The sequence below is a fragment of the Hypanus sabinus genome, chromosome 7 (genome assembly GCF_030144855.1).
Source record: "Hypanus sabinus isolate sHypSab1 chromosome 7, sHypSab1.hap1, whole genome shotgun sequence".
In the NCBI taxonomy this organism is placed as follows: domain Eukaryota; kingdom Metazoa; phylum Chordata; class Chondrichthyes; order Myliobatiformes; family Dasyatidae; genus Hypanus; species Hypanus sabinus.
In genome coordinates this window covers 42,016,869-42,042,506 of record NC_082712.1, presented here as the reverse complement: position 1 = coordinate 42,042,506, position 25,638 = coordinate 42,016,869, and the positions used below count along the sequence as shown (strand labels likewise).

General features: G+C 39.1%; 1 protein-coding gene across 2 annotated transcripts in view; it reads left to right on the top strand.

The window, feature by feature from the left end:
* rcl1 (RNA terminal phosphate cyclase-like 1) overlaps positions 1-25,638 on the top strand; it is a 40,106-nt gene that overhangs the window by 9,700 nt on the left and 4,768 nt on the right. For both annotated transcript variants that reach the window (XM_059974613.1, XM_059974612.1), the window contains exons 2-7: positions 5,455-5,526; positions 10,465-10,640; positions 13,152-13,226; positions 14,960-15,084; positions 16,256-16,381; positions 17,914-18,070. In XM_059974613.1, the coding sequence (XP_059830596.1) occupies positions 5,455-5,526; positions 10,465-10,640; positions 13,152-13,226; positions 14,960-15,084; positions 16,256-16,381; positions 17,914-18,070 (731 nt within the window). The remainder of the gene's footprint in view (positions 1-5,454; positions 5,527-10,464; positions 10,641-13,151; positions 13,227-14,959; positions 15,085-16,255; positions 16,382-17,913; positions 18,071-25,638) is intronic.

Genomic DNA, 25,638 nt, shown 5'->3' with positions numbered 1-25,638 from the left:
TAAGAGGTGAAATTAATATACTTGCAGCTGGTGTGATATTTGTGGATAGTTCATATAGAATGATATTTGGTAAAGCAATGTAAGTCTTTGTACGATCTAATAAAACTTTAGTAAGGCCACAGCTGGAATATTGTGTTCAGTTCTGATCAACGCACTAGAAAAAGGATGTGATTGCACAGGAGAAGGTGCAGAGGAGGTTCACGAGCATGTTGTCTGAATTGGAATAATTCAGCTATGAAGAGAGACTTGGTTTGTTTTTTTTTCTTGGAATTTTAGGACCTGATAAAAGTACAAATTACCGGTGTGCGACATAGGTAGGAAAGATAAAAACACAAAATGCTGGCAGAACTCAGCAGGCCAGACAGCATCTATGGGAGGAGGTAGTGACAACGTTTCCGGCCGAAACCCTTCATCAGGAGGATAGACAGGTGTAAACATTTTCCCATAGTAGATGTACTTATAATCAAAACAAGGTTAAGCTGACAAGCAGTTAAGAGGGAATATGAGGAACGGTTTATTCACTAGAGGGTGTTTGGACGCTGCTGTGTGAGAGGATGATGGAGGTAGATACTCTCACAACATTTAAGTACTTGTGTGAACACTTGAATCAGTTAACAGGGGCCATTCAGTTCATTGTCAGCTCCTCTAATCTACAGTTCGATTATTTGTTCTCTTAGCCCAGTTATTTATTTGGTTTCTTTTACTAGACCTTTCCAGATTGTAACAGTGTACTGCGTCAAAGACAGTGTCATCTCTTCTGTTTATGCCAATTAATAAATCTGTATTCTCTTTTTGCTGTCACTGTAAACACTTTAAGTGCATATGTTCTTGTGTGGGTTCACTACCTCTTGGTGAAGTAATATTTTCCCAGCTCAGTCCTGGCTGGGCCTTTATTTTGTGATTACAGCTGCTTGTTCTAGACCCTTCAGCAAAGGGAAACAAATCTGGGTTTATTGTCATACAGCTATACACATGTATACAGCTAAATGAAACATTGTTCTTTTGGGGCCAAGATGCACAACACAGTACATGTATTCACACACGGCACACAAAGTTACGTTTCAGCACATAGAGTCGTAAAATAACATTAACATGTCCCTGAGTAGCATGGTGTGCAGAGATACCAAAACAATTACCTGCCGGTATTTCTACTCCAAGTATAGGCAGAGACTGAAGACTTCAGCACCAGTACTGAGGCCGAGAAGGTATGGACAAGTGAGGCACAGGACTGCTTTGAATTGGTGGACTGGACTGTGTTCAGGGAGTCATTTTCAAGTCTGGATGAATATGTCACAGTTGTCATTGACTTCATTACACCCTGTATGGATGAGTGTGGGCCTACAAAAACTTACTTTATGTACCCAAACCAAAAGCTGTGAATGAACCAGGAGGTTCTTAGTGAACAGTCTAGATCTGTGGCATATAAGTCTGGCAATGTAGCTCTGTATAAGGAAACCACATTTGACTTGTGGAGGGCTATTTCAAGAGCCAAGGAACAATTCCAGGAGAAGTTAGAGGCAACAATGGATGCACGTCGACTCTGGCAGACCATTTCTTCCTACAAGTACTTCCTATTTCCAATATCATGAATGGCAGCAGTGCTTCACTATCAGACAAGCTCAACCTCTTTTATACTTGCTTTGAAAGGGAAAATAAAACCACAGCTATGAGGCTGTCTTTCAAGGGGGTGAACCCATGCAAGGTGGTAGGGCCTAATGGAGTACCTAGTATGGCAGTGAAAACTTGTGCCAACCAGCTGGCGGGGGTATTCCTGGTAAAGAGATTAGAAGTGGAGAGACTGAAAGTTCCTGCGTTTCAATATCAGAGGACCTAACCTGATCGTCACATATTGATCCAGCTGTAAAGAAGGCAAGATAGCGGCTATGTTTCATTAGAAGCTTGAGAAAATTTGGTTTGTCAACTAAAATACTCAAAAACTTCTACAAATGCACCATGGAGAGCATTCTGACTGGCTGCATCACCATCTGGTATGGGGGGGGGGGGCAGGGTTTCCGCATAAGGTCAAAATTATTTGCAGAAACTTGTAAAATTAGTCAACCCCATGGGTACTTACTTCCCTCTGTAGTGTCCAAGACGTCTTCAAGAAGCAGTGCCTCAGGAAGGTGGCATCTATCATTAAGGATCCTCACCACCCAGGACATGCTCTTTTCACACTGTTACTAGTGGGAAGGAGGTATAGAAGTCTGAACGCAGACACCCTGATTCAGAAATAGTTCCTTTCCCTCTGCTATCCAATTCCTAAATGGACATTGAACCTGTGAACGCTACCTCACTACTTTCTTATTTCTGTTTTTGTACTACTAATTTAACTTAACTATTGAACATATTTATCATGTATTCATTACACTGCTGCTGTAAAGTTAACCAATTTCACGACATATGTTGGTAATATTAAATCTGATTTTGATTATTTACCTTGTCAAGACTTGTCAGAAGCTTTTATGTTCCAGTTAAGTCACCTCACATTCTTCAGAACTCAGGAGAGTGGAAGCTAAGTCTGTTTAATCTGCCCTTGTAGGACAGTTGTTATATCCTAGCCATGATCTAATAAACTTTTGTTGCAGTTCCCATATCACATGCAATAACGAGGTGGCCTACAGGGAAGATGTCATCTCTTTGACACAGTGGTGTCAAGAAACCAACCACTCCCTCAATGTTTCAAAAACAAAGGAGCTGGTTGTGGATTACAGGAGGAATGGAGACAGGCTAACCCCTATTGACATCAATGGATCTGAGGTTGAGAGGGTGAACAGCTTCAAGTTCCTCGGCACCCACACGTGGTCTGTACACACCAGCTGTGTTATGAAAAAGCTACAACAACACCTCTTTCACCTCAGACGGTTGAGAAAGTTTGGCATGGGCCTCCAAATCCTAAGAACTTTCTACAGGGATACAATTGATCCTGACTGGCTGCATCACTGTCTGGTATGGGAACTGTACCTCCCTTAATCGCAGGATTCTTGCCCAGAGTGGTGCAGACAGCCCAGTGTATCTGTCATTGTGAACTTCCCATGATTGAGGACATTTACAAAGACAGGTGTGAATAAAGGGCCTGAAGGATCATTGGGGACCTGTGTCACCCAAACCACAATCTATTGCAGCTGCTACCATCTGGAAAATGGTACTGTAGCATAAAAGCCAGGACCAACAGGCTCTGGGACAGCTTCTTCCACCAGGCCATCAGACTGATTAACTCTCTCCAATATGAATGTATTTGTATGTTACATTGACTGTTCTATTTCTTATAAATTATTATAAATTACTACGAATGCACATTTGGACAGAGACATAATGTAAAGCTTTTTACTCATGTATGTGAAGGATGTAAGAAATAAATTCAACTCAATCCTTCCTTGAGATAGGGAAATATACCAGTACACAGTATTTCAGCTGTGGCATCACTATGATCCCATTCAATTTCAGCATGATGGCTTTGCTCATTTGCTCAAGATTTTATAATAAAGCCCAAAATATCATCTGCTTTCCTGTCTATATAACCAGATTTTTCAGAGGCCGCTGAATCTCTGCAATTATGTTCCTCAGTTTTATAAAGACACTTCATAATTTGAGATTCTATAAAAGAGCTTTGTTGTTTGTTGTCCTGAGGATAACTGATCTTTTTATTGTGCTGTTTATATATTAGTGTGTTTCCAGAGATCTGTACTTAAATTCTAGAAATGAATTCACTGCTTGTGATTGTCGTAAGCATACTTACACATGGTGTAAATGCCATGAAACTAGTTTTTATTTACAGCTGCAGCACAGCACATTGCAAATGTAATTAACAAATTTAAAAAGTGTAAATTATAAATAAAAATGAGCAGTGCGAGATGAGACCTATAATATAAATGGAAACCCAACTAATTACATATCTCAAAGTTTAGCAGTTATGGTAGAGGGGAAAAACACATTCTAATAGTGCTGTATGAATTTTCAAGCAGTGAAGTATTTTTATTGAAGTGCAGCCAGTGTTTATAAGGAAGCCACTGACAAATGGTGATAGTTGATGTTTTAGCAGTGGCTTCCTGGTAACGCTCTTATCAACTTCCAAGGATTCTGAATTAATTGTTTTCCAGAGATGGACATACAGCCCATGTTGATTGTTTAATATAGTAAGTATCATGAGAGTGCCATCTTTTGAATGAGTTGTTAAACCAACAGCCCACTAGGATGCCACTTGCACTACTTCATGAAAAGATAGCAGTGTGCTTCTCTCAGCTGTATTTATCCATTAGGTAACACTGTCATCTGTTTGTTGATAGCTATGTACGGAATTGGGTGAAGCTTTTCTTAAAAGGATAACTGCTCTGTCAATTGGATAAAATGGTTAATATGTTGCACCACAGAAATAATATGTCCGTAGCATATTTGATATTTATTGATCTTGGTCATTACCTAAATTGTTTTATAAAGTGCTTCATGATTCGGAGATGCTTCTGAATTTCCAATGCATGCAATGCAATCTGATATTAACATATCCTTCAGGATTGGGAGCTTCCTGCTGCTGATATTTTGTACAATGTTTCCAGGATGGATTTGGTTTGCAGACATTTTTATGGAAGGAATCATTGGTATTGCACAATACAAAATTGAAATCCAGTAAGTTAACTTGTATTTTCAGGCCATAGCATATTTTTACCAAAACAAAAGCACAGATGTCACTTGAATTTAAAATTTTTGAGATGACTTGTGAAATGAGCCTTTGCTATTCTGCCAAGAATTTTCTGCACTTGTTGCTGAACTGAAGTTGAATACTGAATCCACGTTGGATCCTTGTTTCTGGGGCATTTGAATTCTTAGGATCGTGCCAATCTAAATGTACAGTTAAAGATGGTTCACAGTGGAGAATTGGTATGTTCTGATGAAGATTGTGGAGCTAAAATACAAATGCTCTCTCCTCAAAGGCGCTGCCTAATATGTCAAGCATTTCCAACTTTTTTTATATTTCCAGAATATTAAGCAACTTACTTTGGCTTTAATGATTGTGAGGTGCTGTTACAAATAGTGGTGTCTCTTTATTTGTGAAGACTGGAAGTAGAAATTTTTATTGGCCAAAGGAATTGATTTGGGTTTATTGTTGTCCCATACTGAGGAACAATGAAAAGCTTTTTGTATGTGTGCCATCCTCACAGGTCATTCCATTACATACGGACATCAAAGTAATGATTCTCAGAAATGAGTAAGTTATAATGAGTGGTTCTGCTGAAGAGTTGCTCCCTTGACCTGTCAAAACCTCACTGACAACCAGAGGTTTATGAAAGAGTTTAAACAGGCATGATGGCATGCATTATGTGTACTGGGAACACTTTATGTAAACTCTACAACAGGAACACCATCTTTTGTATATAGTGCACTGAAGCAATTTTGGCAATATACACAAAATAAATCTACTCTCATATCCAGGTGTCTTTGTGACTTTCATTGTATTTTCAGATTTCGAAGCAAGCTTTATTCGGTTAATGGACAAAGTAACAAATGGCTCCAGAATTGAAATAAATGAAACTGGTAAGTTCTTAACAAATTTGAATGGACTTCAGCCTGAGCCTGAGCTATTCTTTGAATGTGAGATTCTTGCTCACATTTGTTTTTGTTGTGCTCACTATAGTTTATCAAAATCAGTAAAGCTTATTTGTATGAAATAGTGTAAAATATATTTGGGAGTGTAGGTGTACACCTTGTTCTTCACTCAGTTAGCTATAGTGATACTACTTGTTTAAGAATAGCTCTTTAAATACAAGTCGTAATTCAGTTTGGGTTTTGGTTATTTACTCATGGTTCATCACTGTCTTTAGTTTGGGCTCTGAGATGGAACTAATGCATCAGCCAAAGCTCACAGGACTTGAACTTAGGACTTTGGCTGATGCATTAATGCTAAGATAATGTAGACCTTTGGCCATCAGGCAGCTGTCTACCTGTTTCTCTGTATTTGGTAGATCTTTTGTTCTTCCTTTTAAAATCTTTTTATTAATTTTCAAACAGAACTTAGAAAAAAAACAAATACAGAGAGTTTGCGAGTACATAATTAATAAGGCTGGAATACAAATGTAAACAGTTGGTAACACAGATATAGTAACCTCCCAAACTCGTACTGTATTTGCCTTAAAAAAAAATCCCCAAAAAAACTAACAGCAGCTGATCTTTTGTGTTGTTTGATTGCCCATCTCTCATTCTAGTTAAATAGGTAATGATGAGTTGCCTTGAACTGCTGCAGTCTTTCTCACACAGTATCTTCGTGCAGGTGGTGATGTTCCCATCTGCCTGTGTCTTTGGACATAGATGTTATGGGCTTGGGAGATTTTGTATTTGAGGATGGTGCCCGAAACAACTATGGTGTGTTATTAGCATATGGAAGATTGCAGATGTGATATCGTGGGCTGTTTTGGCCTGGATGGTGCCAGGCCTCAGATATTGGGGCTGGATTAATTAGCGCAAGTGGAAAGTAGATTAAAGATGAAAAAGATTAGTTTTATTTGTCACATATACATAGAAACAGTGAGAAGTGTTGTTTTGAGTCTAAGATGTGCTGTGGACAGTCCACAACTGTCGGCATGCTTCCTGCGCCAACATAGCATGCCCAAAACTTCCTAACCCTAACTTGTATGTCTTTGGAGTGTGGGAGGAAATTGCAGCACCCAGAAGAAACCCACACCTTCATGGGGAGATCATACAACTCCATACAGGCAGTGTTGGGAATTGAAATCCCATCTTAGAGTTGGCACTAAACATGGGATCTGCTCCTGAATTGTGGCTTATAGACATTGGAAAGGCTTTGGGGAGATCTGTTCTTGTGCCAAGATATTTGGCTGGTCTAAGCTTCCAGTCAGCTGTGACTCCAGGATATTGGTAGTGAGGGCAAACCTGCTAAGTGATCAACAAACTATTACGCAGAAACACCTTGATTTCTTATATAGTGCAGTGATTTGTAATGTATTTACCCAAATGCAATAAACATTGTAACAAGGAAGGGAGGAAAAGAATAGTTGACAATTGAGATTGAAACTCTGCCATCAGTCCTGATTTGAGATCTTTGGGTTATATCATAGGATACATTTTGAAATGTGTGGATTTCTCCTCTCTGCATAAAGATTTAAGCAAAAATAACATTTGGTTTAATTGAATTAAGTCAAAGAAATAGCTAGGCCTATGCTAGTCAGTTGACAAAGCTGCCAACATTTCTAAACTGAAATTTGGAAATGCCATGAAGCACAGTGAAAGAATTTAAATCTCAATCTTTGTGGAAATTAAGTGTATTCGGCACATATCTTTAAATTTGAGGTAAACAGGAATATGTATCATAAATCAAGAGGGTTATATTTTTAAAAGAAAGGAATTCACCAGGAAAGGTAAACACAAGGAGATCTACAGATGCTGGAAATTCAAGCAACACACACAAAATGCTGGTGGAACGCAGCAGGCCAGGCAGCACCTATAGGAAGAAGTACATTCGACGTTTTGGGCTGAGACCCCAGGTGTTCCACCAGCTTTTTGTGTGTGCCACCAGAAAAGGTGTTTATTTTTCAACTTATTCCTTTATACTCTTCAGAGTCTTTGCAGTATTTCTTTGTTTTCAACCATTATGTTTCATGCTGCCATTTCTACCATTTATCCACCTCTTCTTCTCAAAGGTCATTCTTCTACTTCTGTGTGTTTTCTTGTTTGGTTACTTTATTAAACGTCTATAATTTGTAGTACTGTGAGATGGAATTTTAATTTTTGCTTTACCTTTCAAGCTACTAACCCCATTTCCAGAAAAGTTGGGATATTTTCCAAAATGCAATAAAACACAAATCTGTGATATGTTAATTCACGTGAACCCTTATTTAACTGACAACAGTACAAAGAAAAGATTTTCAATAGTTTTACTTAACAACTTAATTGTAGTTTGTAAATATACACAAATTTAAAATTTGATGGCTGCAACACACTGAACTAAAGTTGGGACAGAGTTAAAATAAGATTGAAAAGTGCACAGAATATTCAAGTAACACCGGTTTGGAAGACTCCACATTAAGCAGTCTAATTGGTAGCAGGTGAGGTATCATGACTGGGTATAAAAGTAGAGTCCATCAAAGGCTCAGACTTTGCAAGCAAGGATGGGTCGTGGCTCACCCCTTTGTGCCAAAATTTGTGAGAGAATTGTTAATCAGTTCAAAAGGAACATTTCCCAATGCAAGATTGCAGAGAATTTAGGTCTTTCAACATCTACAGTACATAATATTGTGAAAAGATTCAGAGAAATCAGAGACATCTCAGTGCATAAAGGGCAAGGTTGAAAACCACTGTTGAATGCGCGTGATCTTCGAGCCCTCAGGCGGCACTGCCTAAGAAACCGTCATGCTACTGTGACTATTATAGCCACCTGGGCTTGGGAGTACTTCGGAAAACCATTGTTACTTAACACAGTCCATCGCTGCATCCGGAAATGCAACTTGAAACTGTTTTATGCAAGGAGGAAGCCATACATCAACTCTATGCAGAAACTCCGGCGAGTTCTCTGGGCCCGAGCTCATCTCAGATGGACTAAAAGAGTGTGGAACCGTGTGCTGTGGTCAGATGAGTCCACATTTCAGCTAGTTTTCGGAAAAAACAGGCGTTGAGTTCTCCGTGCCAAAGATGAAAATGATCATCCTGATTGTTATCAGCGAAAGGTGCAAAAGCCAGCATCTGTGATGGTATGGGGGTGCATCAGTGCTTACGGCATGGGTGAGTTGCATGTATTTGAAGGTACCATTGACTCTGAGGCATATATATCTTCCTGGGACATCCATGCTTATTTCAGCAGGACAATGCCAGACCACATTCTGTACGTGCTACAACAGCGTGGCTTTGTAGACACAGGCCTGCTGCCAGTCGAGATCTATCTCCTATTGAAAATGTATGGCAAATCATGAAGAGGAGAATCAGACAACAGAGACCACGGACTGTTGAGTAGCTGAAGTCTTGTATCAAGCAAGAATGGACAAAATTTCCAATTGCAAATCTACTACTATTTGTATCCTCAGTTCCAAAACGATTAAAAAGTGTTATTAAAAGGAAAGGTGATGTAACACTATGGTAAACATGCCTCTGTCCCAACGTTTGTTGAGTGTGTTGCAGCCATCAAATTCTAAATTTGTGTATATTTACAAAATACAATTAAGTTGGTCAGTAAAACTATTGAAAATCTTTTCTTTGTACTTTTGTCACTTAAATAAAGGTTCACGTGAATTAACATATCACAGATTTTTGTTTTTATTGCATTTTGGAAAATATCCCAACTTTTCTGGAAATGGGGTTTGTAGTTACTGAAGTTCACTGCACAAGTTACCAGTACTTTGGCTCAATGATAATTTACCAACCTGATTTGATAACTAATTTTGATCTCCAGAGGTAGTGAGAAACTGTTTTGTATGTCCACCATAGAGCAATACATTTCATTACAACAATATAGAGGTAGTTCAAGGGAAAGCAATAACAGAATGCAGAATAAAGTGTTACAGTTGCAATAAACGTACTGTAAGGCCATTATGAAGAATGCTGTGAGGTTAAAAATCCATCTTACTGAGCTGCGAACCATTCAGTAGTCTTAGCATTGGGAAAGAAGCTGTCCTTGAGGCTGGTGTGTCATATGGGAATGGGTCTAAAGTGCATTTTTTTTGTAGGCTGGAGGATAGAAGGTGGACAGCTTTGTTCTGCCTCGCTCCATTTATTACAGTTGATCTGGGAGCACTTAATATTGATGTTCATTGCCACAAGTGAAAAAGAGACCTTGTTTCCCAAATGCCAGTCTCCCTCAACTTCATAAAATAAAATAGCATCAAGTTTCCTAAGCTAGGATGTTTGTCCAATCTGATATCGGCTGAGTCATGGAGCTGCAAGATGAATTTGAGCCTTCTCACCATTTGCCTGACTTTTAGTAGGTGTTGATGGGGAGGCTGTGCAGTTACTTATCTCTAGCCAGTATTTAATCTTTTATTTTGTGATCCTTTGGGCATCAAATGCACTACTTCATTGCATCCACCAGCTTTTCTAGTTTACTCTTAATCCACCATTTTGCCTGTCATCCTAAACCATTGGATTAATTATAGCTGATAAAGTGTCCAATGTTTTTCCCACTGTCTGGCTAAACTGGGACTTGGCAAAAGTGCTCTTAAGATTTTTTCCCTTTCCTTTTCCTTGCAAACATGGTTAGGCTTGTTTGATGGTTTTTCTTGACAGTGTGGCTCTGTTTGGAATCTATCTACTTTAACAGAGTAATGCATGAAGGTGCTCACGTAGAACATGGATAAAAAGAAACTAAGTAATTTTGATGGGTCTCAAACCTGAGGTTACTGTTTCTCTTTCTGTAGATGTTACCTGATTTGTTAAGTTTTTTTCAGTGTTTTCACTTTATCTCACATTGAGCATTCTTCGGTAAATCCTTGATGATCTCCTCATTTTGAGAGGTTATGTTGCTTCTTTCAGGCACTACACTGTATTACCAACCGGGTCTTCTGCACGGAGGGACAGTTGAACATGATTGCCATCCACAGCGTTCCATTGGTTATTACCTAGAAGCCTTGCTCTGCCTAGCTCCATTTTGTAAGAGACCATTAAAAGCCATCTTGAAAGGTGTCACCAATGACCAAACGGATCCTTCAGTAAGTTAAAATTTTAAGATAAATATTAATTATTATTTGACTTATTCATTATAATAGTGTGAACTACTTACTATAAAAATTTGGCTAATGTTGATGTGTTGTTGCAAGACCGGGTGTTACTATGTATCCTTAGTTGCCCTGAGGTGGTTAGTTTTGGATCTTGTATTTGGATAACTTGTTAGCCTACTTCAGAGTCAGGTGTGGACTATGAGATCAATTAATAGCCAGAATAACTAAGGTAGCCTTCAATGAGGGAATTAACAAATCATTTGGATTTTCTATTGCTGTTAATTTGCAAATACTCTTATTGCTACTGACTACTATATATATTGTGTAAGGCATTCAAATTCTAACATTGCCATATTATTAAAATTTGTACTCCGATTTTTTTTGGGAGGGGGGTTTATTTGCCTAGTAACTACCCATTACACTAAATGCCTCAGTTTGATGAAGGCATCTGGTTCTTTTGGCTTGGGGCCTACCTACTCTTTTGCCATAATGAAGATGTCACCCAGTCACAATCTATAATTTCAAGACCTGACATGTTCCTTGTTCTACCATTGCTATTAAATCTTGGTTGAACAAGTGAGAAGTACATGTGAGCAGCACCAGACATGCCTAAAATAATGAGATGTAAGCTCAAAGCCTGCACAGCATACAAATGACATAGCTAAATAATCTACTTGACCAATGGATCATGTTGCAGTTCTGCTGCCGTACCATATCTAGTCATGAATGGTGAGGAACAATTCGCTTTAAAAAATGGGCTGCTACAAGCAGCTCCATTGATTTAAATTCATTCCTAACCTCAACTGTGAATCTATCATTTAAATGTTATCTCTGCGACTACACTGATTTCCTTCAGGTTCTTTCTACATCACAAAGATGTGCTAAGAGGGTAGATTTGCCACATTAATTTACCCCTAGTTTAGATCATGAATAGGAAACTTGTTAATAAACACATGACAAAGAATTAGTTACAAGGAAATAGAATTGGTGATTGCAGTAGGTTCAAGCACAAATGGCGAATACAGCTCTGATAATCCAACATCCTTGGGGTTTGGTGTTAGACTCGCAGAATGGTTTGAACAATTGGGTGTTCCTCCTATTACCCAACACATGTTTATCTTTGTAGACTTTCCAAAGCAAGCTGACTTTGAAGAAATTTTTCTTTCCAGCATCTGCAGAATGTTGCTGCTCTTAACATAATAACAGTACTTAACTGAACATGGAATTGAGCTGCCCAGTAATATATCAAAGGAAAAATATCAAAGTAGAATTTGTCATATTTGCAATTACACATATGCACAGTTGTAATGAAAATCTTACTTGCATCATAAACAACATTCACAAGAAAAATTAATGTAAATTACACATTTTTGTTTACAAGAAAGCAAAATTAAAACAAAAAGAAATGAAGTCAGTTTTAGAGTAAAGTGATCAAAGTGGTCATAGTGTTGCTAAGTGTAGTAATTAGGATTTTCCAGTTGGTTCAAGGATCGAATGGTTAGTTAAAGCATTTGGAATTACGTCTTACAGAATATAAGATTATTATAGTCATCGGGAGTCAATCACCCCAGCAGGAGACAGCAGTGCCTTTGGCAACAGCATCAAAGTTGCAGACCTTCCTGACTTGGAAATATATTGCTGGGCTTTCATTGATTTTGTTGGCTGTAATTTCTGGTACTTTGGCAGAAGGACTGCTGTGCAGTTTAAAGCAGCAGCACACAGCAACCTTCTCAGTGATAAAAAAAATAACTGTATTTATCTGTGACACGCAGATTGTGAAAATCAGTGTTTAAAATATCTTTGGCTTTCTGTATAACTTATGACCCAAGAACCCTGTATTTCCCACTCTGACCTCTTGTGGATATCCTTCATTGCTCCATGGTCAGGCATGCCTTAGCTGTCCAGACTTTCTTCTCCATCTTTCTCCCTTCAGTGGCAATTAAAATCCCTTTCTTTGACTAAACATTTGCCACCTCTTCTAAACGTGTTTTGAACATGTTTCATTGACAGTTTTTAACAGATAACATTTTTGTGCACTGCCAGCTATATATTTCAACACATAAGACATGCATTTTAAATCTTTGCCTTAATACCTCTATTTTTGGTCCATTAATTTTTATGCTGGAGGAGTAAGGTTAAAAAAAATGCATGAGTTGGTTACTTCTCAAAATTGAGCAAAATTAAAGAATATTTGAAGCGGTGTATATATAAATTTTCTTATATCAGGGAAGATACAAGTTCTTTGCTCTTGTGCTGGATGCAATGGTCAAAAGAATTACCTTCTGATCTTTTTCAAATTGAATTTGGCTTTTTCTTTTGTTTTAGCTACCTTTGTTAAATTCAACTAGCAATGGTAAAAGTTGAGAACTTTTTTGTATATGTATGTATGTATATCATTTGAAATTCTGAGTGCAAAATATCCTACGTGAGCCATCACTATGTAGGAATATAGATCAGTTTTAATAATAATTTTAGTACAATTATTTGGTTTTTTTTGGTCAGGTGGACACTCTAAAAGCTACAGCACTGCCACTAATGAAGAGATTTGGTGTAGATGGTGAAGGTTTTGAGCTGAAGGTAAGAAATGCTTCCTGATAGTGTTTCTTTTAAAGTGGTGGTTACTGCTAATTTTTGATAATCCATGATAGATTTGAGCAACAGTTATTAAAATTGAGATCATTTTTCTCTCAAAGCAGAAAATAAATGCTGTTAATTCTGAGTACCAATTTTATGCAGCTTTAACCCGTAGAAATGTATAAGAGTACCTTTTATTTATACTTATAGAGGATTTAAACCAAAGATAGATTAGAATTGAATCCATTGGATTAGATGTACTTTTTGAGAATTTGTGGGAAATTCTGTGTTGATATTTCTATGCCTACACAGTTCTTGAAAGTGCTTGGACAAAGAACATAATTCTTCTATTTTGAATAGAAATCGCTGCTTTGTCTCGTGATAAACTTAATGGGACAGTGCCATGTTGTTGGAGCATTTTACATTTGATGAATAAGACCCTTGATAGGATGGTGCACTTAAGTTTGAATACATTATTACAATTTTATTCACAAATGCAAAAAATCAAGGGGGGAAAAATCACAGTAGAATTTACTTAAGGATTATCTACTGACCCAATATATGTTGCTTTATGATCTATGGAAGTTTATGTAAGTGTACTTCATATTTGAAGTTGTCTTTATGTTCCTCTTCAGAGTTGTCTCCTTTTATAAACAGTTACCGGTTATAGATACAGTGGATTCCATTTAATTGGGAATAGTACATTTTGGCCCAATTAAGCGGCCACCCTGATTAGTCAGAGTTAAATAGTTAAAAAGAATTTTTTTAAAAAGGCATACTACTGTTCAACGGAGTAACAAATTAAGTATTTAAATGAAATACAGAACAAATTGGAACACTACAAATGCTACTACAGTACTATAAAACTGCGTTAGTTCCTAATAGCTATCGATGGAGGAATACGTCCAATGTAAGCAGCTTTTTGTTTTGATTAACAAAATCAATCAAAAGATAGTTAATTTTGTTAAATGAGGAAAAATCGGTGCAGACACCTTGTGCTGATAACGGACTGTCTTCATCCAATACTTCCAGTGATTGCATCCTCCAAATAATCATTTTCATTGGAATATTGAAGATGATAGGTACCTTCAAATTCTTCATAGTTCCTAACTTGTTGAAGCAAAATTGTCTTATTTTCTCTCTCAGCTATTTCTGGTATCGCCAAGCCTGAATGATTGAAACTGCAGTGAGCAAAACGGTTCTGAATTGTCCTACTGCTTATTTCTTGCCAACTTTCTGTGACAAAAATCACTGCTTTTTGAATGCAGACACATGCAATTGACACTATTTCAAAACTTCGTTCTAAGCATGATGATGTGTATGATGGCCAAAATAAGTGCACATGACTGATGTTATATAGAAACTGTTCAGCAACGGTCTCCTTTCGAAATTTAGTGGCATAGTATCCCAATTAAGTCTCAGCTACTTTCTTGATTAGTTTCTCTTCTATTAGAATTGTCCCATATAAGTGGCTTCCAATGGATTCTGGCTAATTGCGCCAATGTATATATAAAATCATATTATTTTCCTTGATTTCCCCACCCACAAAAACCAGATTTGGATTCATCTTAATAGCAACTTAAATGGATAATCAGAATGATTTTGCTGACGCACAGAAAGTTCATTTGGTATTATTTTCAAATGTAACTTACAATCCTCTTAATTGTCAAGAGAGTTATGTGGTTAACTGATTTGGCTGTAAATTTATTAAATCTTGCCTTTGCTTATTTGAACAGGTAGTCCGGAGAGGAATGCCTCCTGGTGGAGGAGGTGAGATATTCTTCTCATGCCCAGTGCGACGATTTTTAAAGCCCATTCAGTTAACAGACCCTGGTAAAATTAAACGGATCAGAGGTGTGGCGTATCCTTTCATGAAGACCCTACTCAAAACTTGACTTTTGTCTTTCTCCGGGGCCGGTGCTTTAGATGGAGAGGAAGTAGAGACGAACTTGAATTTACAGATACATGCTTTAATATTTGCATAGATTATTTCAGTTTCTCAGGACTTTTCAAAGTGCTTCCTAGCCACTGAGGTAAATTGTAATCATTGTTTTAATGTTGTGTGATGCAGTCAATTTGCAGAAAGCTACGGTTGCCTGAACTACAATGAGGCAATAATTAATCGCTTGTGATAAACTCGACGGGTATGATAGACACACTGGGAGATTCTGCATGTTAATGGAACCTTTCAGGCCATCTGAGAGGACAGATAGGCACAATTTAACAGTAAGTTCAGGAAGACATTTTCCTTGCTCCCAAGTGCAATTTTTCTTATGAATCTCCAAAGGACCAACATCATTTTAGCCGATATTTTCATTTTCACAAATCCACGTATTTTTATAAATCTATGTGGTCTTTGTATCTGTTCTTGTTTTTCACCAGGCCTCACTCGTGTTCTTAACCTTTCCAATCATTGCTTTACCCTCCTTTTGTGAATTTCTGAACTTTCCTGTAAGTTTGGCTTCTTTAAATGTTAGCCATTGCATGCCATACCTTTTATTGCAGGATGGAAAAGTACAGCATATCATTACCAATTTACTACCCAGCACTATAGGTTTGCCCTTTAACTTTCTAAATTCTACGTTATCACTTCTCCAGTCAAAGTTGCTATTAAGATTGGTATCATCCTGATTTAACCGAAGCCCTTCCTAATTGAACAGCTCCCTATTACCTCAGTATTGATGTCAATCTTCACATTTCATTCCATTTAGATATTTGAAACACACATCCAATTGGTTGATCTTATTCACTCTATCCTAATTTATATGTGGTTTGGATATTAATACAGAGATGATTACATAAGTGGTTTTGGTTTATTTTGTTTGTGGTTCATTGTGGAAACAACCTATTGAACTCACAGAGGGTAGAAAGGTAAGGTAGACAGTGAAGAACGATTTTATTGTACAGATATTTGAATCATGAATTACTTTAGAAGTACAGGTATAGTTTTTATTATCTAAAGTGAATCAAAGCTATAATCTTGTTGATTTCAGTGTTTGCTGCTGTATAATTTTCCTTCACTGAGAACTCAGGTACTCTGTCAGGGTTTCTCCACAGATGGCTAATAGAATTGTTGATTCGGCCAGAAGTATTTTAAACAAGTTCATACCAGATATCTACATCTACACTGATCATATGAAAGGAGCAAATTCAGGAAAGTACGTCAATCAGATATGGTGGGAACATCGTCTGAATTTTAAGGTTGATTTTAAAAATGCTCATCAAATAACTTCATGACTTTTGTGGAAATGCAGTGGATGATAGAAGTAGAATACTATTAATGGTGCAATTGAAACTTCAAACAGAATTTGATATTTGAAAAAGAGCTACAAACGCCAGAAATATGAAATAAAAATAGAAAATGCAGACAATACTTTGCAGCTCAATTGGCATCCATGGAGAAAGAAACAGTGTTAAGACTAGGTTGCCAATCTTTGTGGATTTTGATAGGCCATTGTACTCAACCATTAAATGTATTTTGCTATTGCTGCCTGACTGGCTGAATATCTCCAGTATCTTCTGTTTTCATTTGTTTTGATGTTTTGTTTTCCTTTATACTGGAATCGATGCTTCCCATATTGCTGTTATGAGACTGTGGTTTTAAAAAATGTGGTTTTGACTGTTCTCCACAACTAGTTTATCTATGGCAGTGTATTACCCAAAATAGGTGGATTTTCTTTCAGGCATAGGTTTTATTTAGTACCATTACTTATGTTCCAATGTTGAACAACACTTTCTTCAACTTCTTTGAAGCAAAAATTCATATCTTCTGGGAAATGGAGCAGAACTCAATTTACATTTTTAAAAATATTGCAATTCAAGCTTGATTTATAATCACTGAACCACTAACACTGTTAGCTTGGAATACATTTGCCTATTTTGTCTAGATTGTTAGAAGAGGGATATTGAGAGAGAGGTAATGGAAACGAGCATTCATACGAGACTGATGCTGGAAATTTGGAGCAACAAAAAAGGAACTCAGCGAGTCATAGTAATGCAGCACAGAAACAGACTCTTTGCCCCAACTGGTCCAGGGCATCCTCTCTGCTAGTCCCAGTGTCAAATAGCATCTCTGGAGTGAAATGAGCAGTTGAGGTTTTGGTTCAAGAGAGGAGAATGGGAATAATGCAAGAAATTGGGTGGGGGTGGGGGAAGAGAATTATAGGTGGAAGTGAGAAAGAGAGGGAGAGAAGAAATCTGATGGGAAATGATGATGGATGCAGGGTTTGAAGGTGGGGGTGTCCAGTTGGAGGAAATGTGGTTGACTGCAAATGGAGAGAGTAGGAGAGGGGAAAGGGTGATGTGGACTTAGTGAAAATGAGTGGTCAAAGGGGAGTGGTTATCAGTTATTCAAGAAATCATTGTTCATCTAATGGGGCAGAATATGCAAGGTTCTCTATTCTACATCTAACCTTGACTTGGCAGTGGAGGAGACATTGGATGGACATGTTGATGTGGGAATAGGAAGTTGAATCAAATTGGCTGGCCACTCAAGAGACCCCAGCTGGCATGGTGTATGAAACAAAGGTGTCTGATGAAGTGGACCCCCAATCTGCGTCTGGTCTCAAAACAAAAAGAGGGAGCACCAGATGCAACTATTATTACTGAATTGAATGTTTTGGTAGAGTTTTCATTTGGAAATGTGATCTAAAACTTCTGACACAGAGCTTATAATGTGTTTATGTTCTAGGTCCCCAGGTTTCGGCTTGTCTTTAGTGGCAGAAACAACAAATGGAACAGTTTTGAGTGCAGAGCTAGTTTCAAATCCTTCGGGCCAAGGGTCACCTGTCTTGCCTGAGGACCTTGGGAAGAACTGCGCAAAGTTGCTTTTGGAAGAAATCTATAGAGTAAGTTCTTGTTCAAAATACTGAGGGCTCTCATTTCAGTATTGGCATTAGAAGGGCAGTGTGGGATTCATATGGAAAGGAAATGATTCACTATAATGCAAAGCTGCTTGCTAGCTGATAGCTTCAGTCAGCCAATATGCTTACAAATCTTTAAATTGCATTTCAGTTCTGGCATTTTGGTTCCTGCTTAAGGCTGAGATCCGTACTTGAATTTAATTAATGTATCGACCTTTAGAGCAACACGGCACAGACCCAAGCCCTTGTGTCCAACTGATCCATGCTGACCAAATTCTCTCGGCTCCAGTCCCTCTCCATGTACCTATCCAAGTGCTCTTTAAATGATATTATTGTACCTGACTCAACCACTTTTTCTGGCAGCTTGTTCTGTATTCTCGCCACCCTCTGTGTCCCTCAGATCCCTTTTAAACCTTTTCCCTCCTACTTCAATATGCATTATAACTTTGGACCACCCTACCCTGGGGAAAAGACTGTTACCAATCATCTTATCTATGCCTTTCAGAACTTTAAGCACTTCAGTAAAGTCCATTAAAACCATAATATATTGGAGCAGAGTTAGGCCATTTGGCCCATTCAGTTTGCTCCACCATTTCATCATGTCCATTTTTCCTGCCTTCTCCCTGTATCCCTTCGTGCCCTTAGCAATCAATCTGTCAAACACTGCTTTAAATATACATAAAGACACTGCCTCCACTGCTGCCTGTGGCAACAAATTCCACAGATTCATGACTCTTTGGCTAAAGAAGTTACTCCTCATTTCTGTTCTAAAAGGATGCCTCTTTATTTGGTGGCTCTGTCCTCTGGTCCTAGGACTCCCACCATAGGAACCTTCCTCTCCACATCCACTTTATCAAGACCTTTCACCATTCATTAGGTTTCAATGCACCCCTCATTCTCTGAATTCTAGTGAATATAGACCCAGAGCCGTAAAACTCTCTTTATGTGACAAGCTATTCAATCCTGAAATCATTTTTGTGAACCTCCTTTGGATTGTCGCCAGTTTCAGCACTTCCTTTCAAAGATATGAGGTCCAGTACTCCAAGTGAGGCCTCACCAGTGCTTTATAAAGCTTCAACATTACATCCTTACTCTTATATTCTGGTTCTCTTGAAATGAATGCTAACATTGCATTTGTCTTCCTCACCACAGGCTATAGGGAATACTGCACATGGATACCCAAGTCCCTTTGGGCCTCAGTTTTTCAGAAAATATTCTACTCTTTCATTTCTTTTACTAAGTCCATGACCATACATTTCTTGACATTGTACTCCGTCTGGCATTTCTTTGCCCATTCCCCTAATATAAGTATTTCCATAGCTTTTCTACTGCCTCAAGACTACCTGCTCCCTCTACCAATTTTTGTATTGTCTGCAAACTTTGCAATAAAGCCACCAATTCTGTCATCCAAATCATTGATTTATAATGTAAAAAGAATCGGTCCCAACACAGACCCTTATGAAACATCACTAGTCACTGGCAGCCAGCCAGTAAAGGCTCCTTTTATTCCCACTCTTTGCCTCCTGCCAATCAGCCACAGCTTTATCCATGCTGGACTCTTTCCTGTAATACTATGGGCTTGTAACTTGTTAAGCAGCCTTGTGTGGCACCTTGTTAAAGCCCTTCTGAAAATTCAAGTACACAGTATCAACTGATTCTCCTTTATCTACCCTGCTTGTTATTTCTTCAAAGAATTCCGACAGATTTGTCATAAGATTTTCCCTTGAGCAAGTCATGCCGGCAAAGGCATATTTTATCATGTCTTCCAAGTACCCTGAAACCACATGCTTATCAATTGACTCCCAACATCTTCCCAACCACTGAGGTCAGACTGACTAGCCTATAATTTCCTTTCTTTTGCCTCTTCCCCCTTCTTAAGGAGTGGAGTGACATTTGCAATATTCCATTCTTCTAGAACCATTCCAGAATCTAGTGATTCTTGAAAAATCATTAATAATGCCTCCAGAATCTCTCCAGTCACCTCTTTCAGTTCCTTGGAGTGTACACCATTTGGTCCAGGTGACTTGTCTACTTTAAGACCTTTCAATTACCCATGCCAAGAACCTTCTCCCTAGAAATGTCAACTTCACACACTTCATGACCCCTGAGATCTGGAACTTCCATCATACTGCTAGTGTCTTCCACAGTGAAGACTGATGTAAAATACTTTCTTCATCCACCATTTTCTTGTCCCTCATTACTACCTCTCCAGCATTGTTTTCCAATGGTCTGATATCCACTCTTGCCTCTCTTTTACACTTTATGTACCTGAAGAAACTTCTGGTATCCTCTTTAATATTATATGCTAGCTTACTTTTGTATTCCATCTTTACCTTCTTAATGACTTCTTAGTTGCCTGCTGTTGTTTTTTAAAAGCTTCCCAATCCTTTAACTTCCCACTAATTTTTGCTCTGTTATTTGCCCTGTCTTTTGGCTTTTATGTTGGCTTTGAGTTCTCTTGATAGCCATGGTTGTCTACAAGAAGGGTCAGAGCCGTCTCTATTTCCTGAGGAGAGTGAGGTCCTTTAACATCTGCTGGATGACGCTGAGGATGTTCTACGAGGCTGTGGTGGCCAGTGCTATCATGTTTGCTGTTGTGTGCTGGGGCAGCAGGCTGAGGGTAGCAGACACCAACAGAATCAACAAACTCATTCATAAGGCCAGTTATGTTGTGGGTGTGAAACTGGACTCTCTGATGGTGGTGTCTGAAAGGAGGATACTGTCCAAGTTGCATGCCACTTTGGACAATATCTCCCATCCACTCCATAATGTACTGGTTAGGTACAGGAGTACATTCAGCCAGAGACTCATTCCACCGAGATGTAACACTGAGCATCATAGGAAGTCATTCCTACCTGTGGCCATCAAACTTTACAACTACTCCCTCGGAGTGTCAGACACCCTGAGCCAATAGGCTGGTCCTGGACTTATTTCCACTTGGCATGATTAACTTATTATTATTTAATTATTTATGGTTTTCTATTGCTATATTTCTTCACTGTTGTTGCTTGGTGCAGCTGTAACAAAACCCAATTTTCCTCGGGATCAATTAAGTATGCCTGTCTGTCTGTTGTATTATCTGGCCTTTGGAATACTCCTTCCTCTTCGGGATGTATAAATCCTGTGCCTTCCGATTTGCTTCACAGCTATTTCTGCTTTACCATCATCCATGTCAGTGTTCTTGTCCAATCAATTCTGGCCAGCTCCTCTCTCATGCCTCTATAATTTACTCCATTGTAATACTGATACATCTCTTCAAATTTCAGGGGAGGTTTGATCATATTATGAATACTTACCTCTAAGGGTACTTTTACTTTGAGCTCTCTTATCAATTCTGGTTCACTGTGCAATAACCAGTCTGGAATAGCTGACCCTTTAATGTGCTCAACACGAACTGCTCTAAAAAGCCATCTTGTAGGCATTCTAGAAATTCCCTCTCTTGGGATTCAGCACCAACCTGATTTTCCTGATCTTCCTGCAAGTTGCAATCCCCCAAGACTATTATAACTTTGTCGCTTTGGCATGCATTTTCTATCTCCTGTTGTAATTTGTAGACCACATCCTTACTTCTGTTTGGGAGTTTGTTTACAGCTCCCATCAGGATCTTTTTACCTTGCAGTTCCTTAGCTATAGCCACAATGATTCAACATCTTCTGATTCTATGTCAGCTCTTTCTAATGATTGTATTTCACTTTTTTTTTAACCAAGAGAGTAATGCCACCCCCTCTGCCTTACCTGCCTGTCCTTTAAGTACAAAGTGTATCTTTGGACATTAAGGTCCCAGCTATAATCTTTCAGCCATGTTTAAGTGATCCCTGCAGCATGCATGCCAATTTGTAACTCTGCTACAAGTTCATTTGACTTATTCCACATACTGCATTCATTCAAATATAACACATTCAGTCCTATTTTTGTCTGCCTTTTACATTGCAACTCATCCTGTTGACTGCATTTTTGTCCTATCATCAGCTAGGAGCCTCACTATACATGGCTTTTGTTTGTAAATCTATGTACTCATAGAAAGTAGAATAGTACAGCACAGGACAGGCCCTTCGGCCCACAATGTTGTGCTGACCCTTAAACCCTGCCTCCCATATATCCCACCCCATCTTAAATTCCTCCATATACCTGTCTAGTAGTCTCTTAAATTTCACTAGTGTATCTGCCTCTGCCACTGACTCAGTCAGTGCATTCCATGCACCAACCACTCTCTGAGTAAAAAACCTTCCTCTAATATTTCCCCTGAACTTCCCACTCCTTACCTTAAAGCTATGTCCTCTTGTACTGAGCAGTGGTGCCCTGGGGAAGAGGTGCTGGCTGTCCACTCTATCTATTCCTCTTAATATCTTGTACATCTCTACCATGTCTGCTCTCATCCTCCTTCTCTCCAAAGAGTAAAGCCCTAGCTCCCTTAATTTCTGATCATAATCCATACTCTCTAAACCAGGCAGCATCCTGGTAAATCTCCTCTGTACCCTTTCCAATGCTTCCACATCCTTCCTATAGTGAGACGACCAGAACTGTACACAGTACTACAAGTGTGGCTGAGCCAGAGTTTTATAGAGCTGCATCATTACCTCGCGACTCTTAAACTCTATCCCTCGACTTATGAAAGCTAACACCCCATAAGCTTTCTTAACTACCCTATCTACCTGTGAGGTAACTTTCATGGATCTGTGGACACTTACCCCCAGATCCCTCTGCTCCTCCACACTACCAAGTATCATGCCATTTACTTTATACTCTGCCTTGGAGTTTGTCCTTCCAATGTGTACGACCTCACACTTCTCCGGATTGAACTCCATCTGCCACTTCTCAGCCCACTTCTGCATCCTATCAACGTCTCTCTGCAATCTTCGACAATCCTCTACACTATCAAAATACCACCAACGTTTGTGTCATCTGCAAACTTGTCAACCCACCCTTCTACCCCCCACATCCAGGTTGTTAATAAAAATCACGAAAAGTAGAGGTTCCAGAACCAATCCTTGTGGGATACCACTAGTCACAACCCTCCAATCCAAATGTACTCCCTCCACCGCAACCCTCTGCTTTCTACAGGTAAGCCAATTCTGAATCCACCTGGCCAAACTTCCCTGGATCCCATGCCTTCAGACTTCCTGAATAAGCCTACGACATCTTCGGCACTATTGCTCCAGTTCGGCACCCCCTTGCCAAAATAGTTTAAACCCTTGTGAACAACTTTGGCCAACCTGCCCATAAGGATATATGACCCCCTCGGGTTCAGGTGTAACCCATCCCTTTTAAAAGGTCATACGTTCCTCAAAATTTCCCAGTGATCCATAAATCTGAACCCTTGTCTCCTGCATCAGTTCCTCAGCCACACATTCACCTGCAGAATCATTGTATTGTTACCCTCTCTGACACGTGGCACAGACAGCAATCCTATTTTACTGCTTTCTACCTAGCTCACTAAAATCTCTCCTCAAAATCTCCTCACCTTGTCTGTCTACATCATTGGTGCCAATATGTACCAAGACTTCTGACCATTTACCCGCTCCTTAGAGAATGTCATGGCCCTGATCCGAGACATTTCTGATCCTGGCACTAGGGAGGCAACATGCCATGTGGGTGTTAGCCCACAGAATCTCGTCTCTGTTCCTCTGAGTATGTCATCTCCTATCAACACTGCAGTTCTCTTTACCTCTCTGCTCATCTGAGCTGTAGTGCCAGTCTCAGTGCCGGAGACCTGGTCACTGTGGTCTCATCAATAGTGTCTAACGTTGTGTCCTTTTATTGAGGGGAATGACCACAGGTGTACTCTGCACTGGCTGTGTAATTCCCTTCCTTCTCCTGACAGTCACCAAGTTACCTGTCTCCTGCAATCTCTGGGTGACTACCTCACTGTAACTCCAACCTATCACCTCCTCATTCTCCCATATGAGTCAAAGGTCATAGAGCTGCAGCTTCTCTTACTTGATATGTTCTCTTGGGAGCTGCAGACTGGAAGTCTCCCAGGCTCGCCACATCTCACACACAGTACACAACACTGCCCCGGGGCCATTCTCACTAAACTACTGTGCTCTAACAGATGAGGAATGAACAAGTAAGAACAGAAGAAGATACTTTACCTTGCCCAAGCCTGATGAGCCAAAGCCACTTTAAACACTGGCACACAAAAGAATGGCTGTTCATTCAATTTGTCCTGCATTCCAAGGAATAAAGATCTACCCTGGCCATCCTCTTGTGATAGCTCGGGCCCTCTAATCCTGGCAATGTCCACAAATCTTTTCTGCGCTCTTTTCTGTAACAGGTTCACTAATCTGTACACTAGTGGTCGCCAACCAGTCGATCCTTGAGACTTTCCCAGAGAATCCCAAAAAAAATGAAAAGTAAATACACAAATACTGTTGTAATGTGATCATTATAAAAATAAGTAATACTAATTTGGATAATGGTAATATAGCAATACTCCTGCTACTGAAAGCTGTTTGTAAGTTCTGTTCTTTCTGCCCAGTGCACGTGTCTATAGCTCCCCTGTCATGCACCGCGGTAGAAAAGACTAGAAGTTAGAAACATCTCACAGACACCTCAGTCTGTCTCAGACTGGCTGTCTGTAGTTATGAGCCAAATTTCAGGGAACTAGTAGAAAATATTCAGCCCCAGTCATCACACTGAGTGCAACAGTCAATTTTTATTCATTTATTTTTCGTGTTGAATGAAAATTAAATAATGAAATATAGAATTAAAGGTGTTGTAATGTGAGCATTATAAAAATAAGTAATACTTATTAAGGTAATGGTAATATATCAATACGCCTGCTATGGAAAGCTGTTAGTAAAGAGAGGTTGTTTCCGGGTTGCGGGGTTTTACTTCAGGTCTTTTCTGCCTGGTGTGCATGCGTTGTGACTAAACCATTTAGTGGGTCGATCTTGCCTTTCACTAAGGCTGAGGTAGGGGATCTTGGGCTTAAAAAGGTTGGCAACCACTACTGTATACAGTACTCCAAGTACAGTCTCACCAACAGCTTGTGTAACTACAACATAATGTCTCAACTCATATGTTCCATGTCCTGACTGACAAATGTTAGTGTGCTAAATGGCTTTATCACCACCCTGACTATCTGTGACACTGCTTTCAATGGGCTATGAACTTGTACTCCGAGGCTCCTGTATTCCGTTACAGTGCCCCACCATTCATAGTACAAGTTCTATGCTAGTTTGACTTGTGCATCATATTTATCTGTATTGAAATCTATTAGTCTTCTTTGGCCTGCTTCTTTAACTGATTAAGATCACTCTGTAATCTGCAATAACCTTTTCACTCTCAGATAATATTGGCTTGTAGCTTTGCAATATGTGGCTGCATTTCGCATTTTTCTTGGATTATTCTTGAGCCCTAGGCATTGAAGTCAAGGCATTGTATTAGTTCTCACCAGTTGCCCTAAAGTCGTTTTCGTCCACCATTAGTTTTTTATCCTCCTTTTACTGAATGGCTGTAAAACCCGTTTCTGTTTGGCTTCTAAGCAGAAAACAAGTGAGTCATCTTAACGTAACATCTAAAGTACATTGATTAATTCAGAATGCAGCATG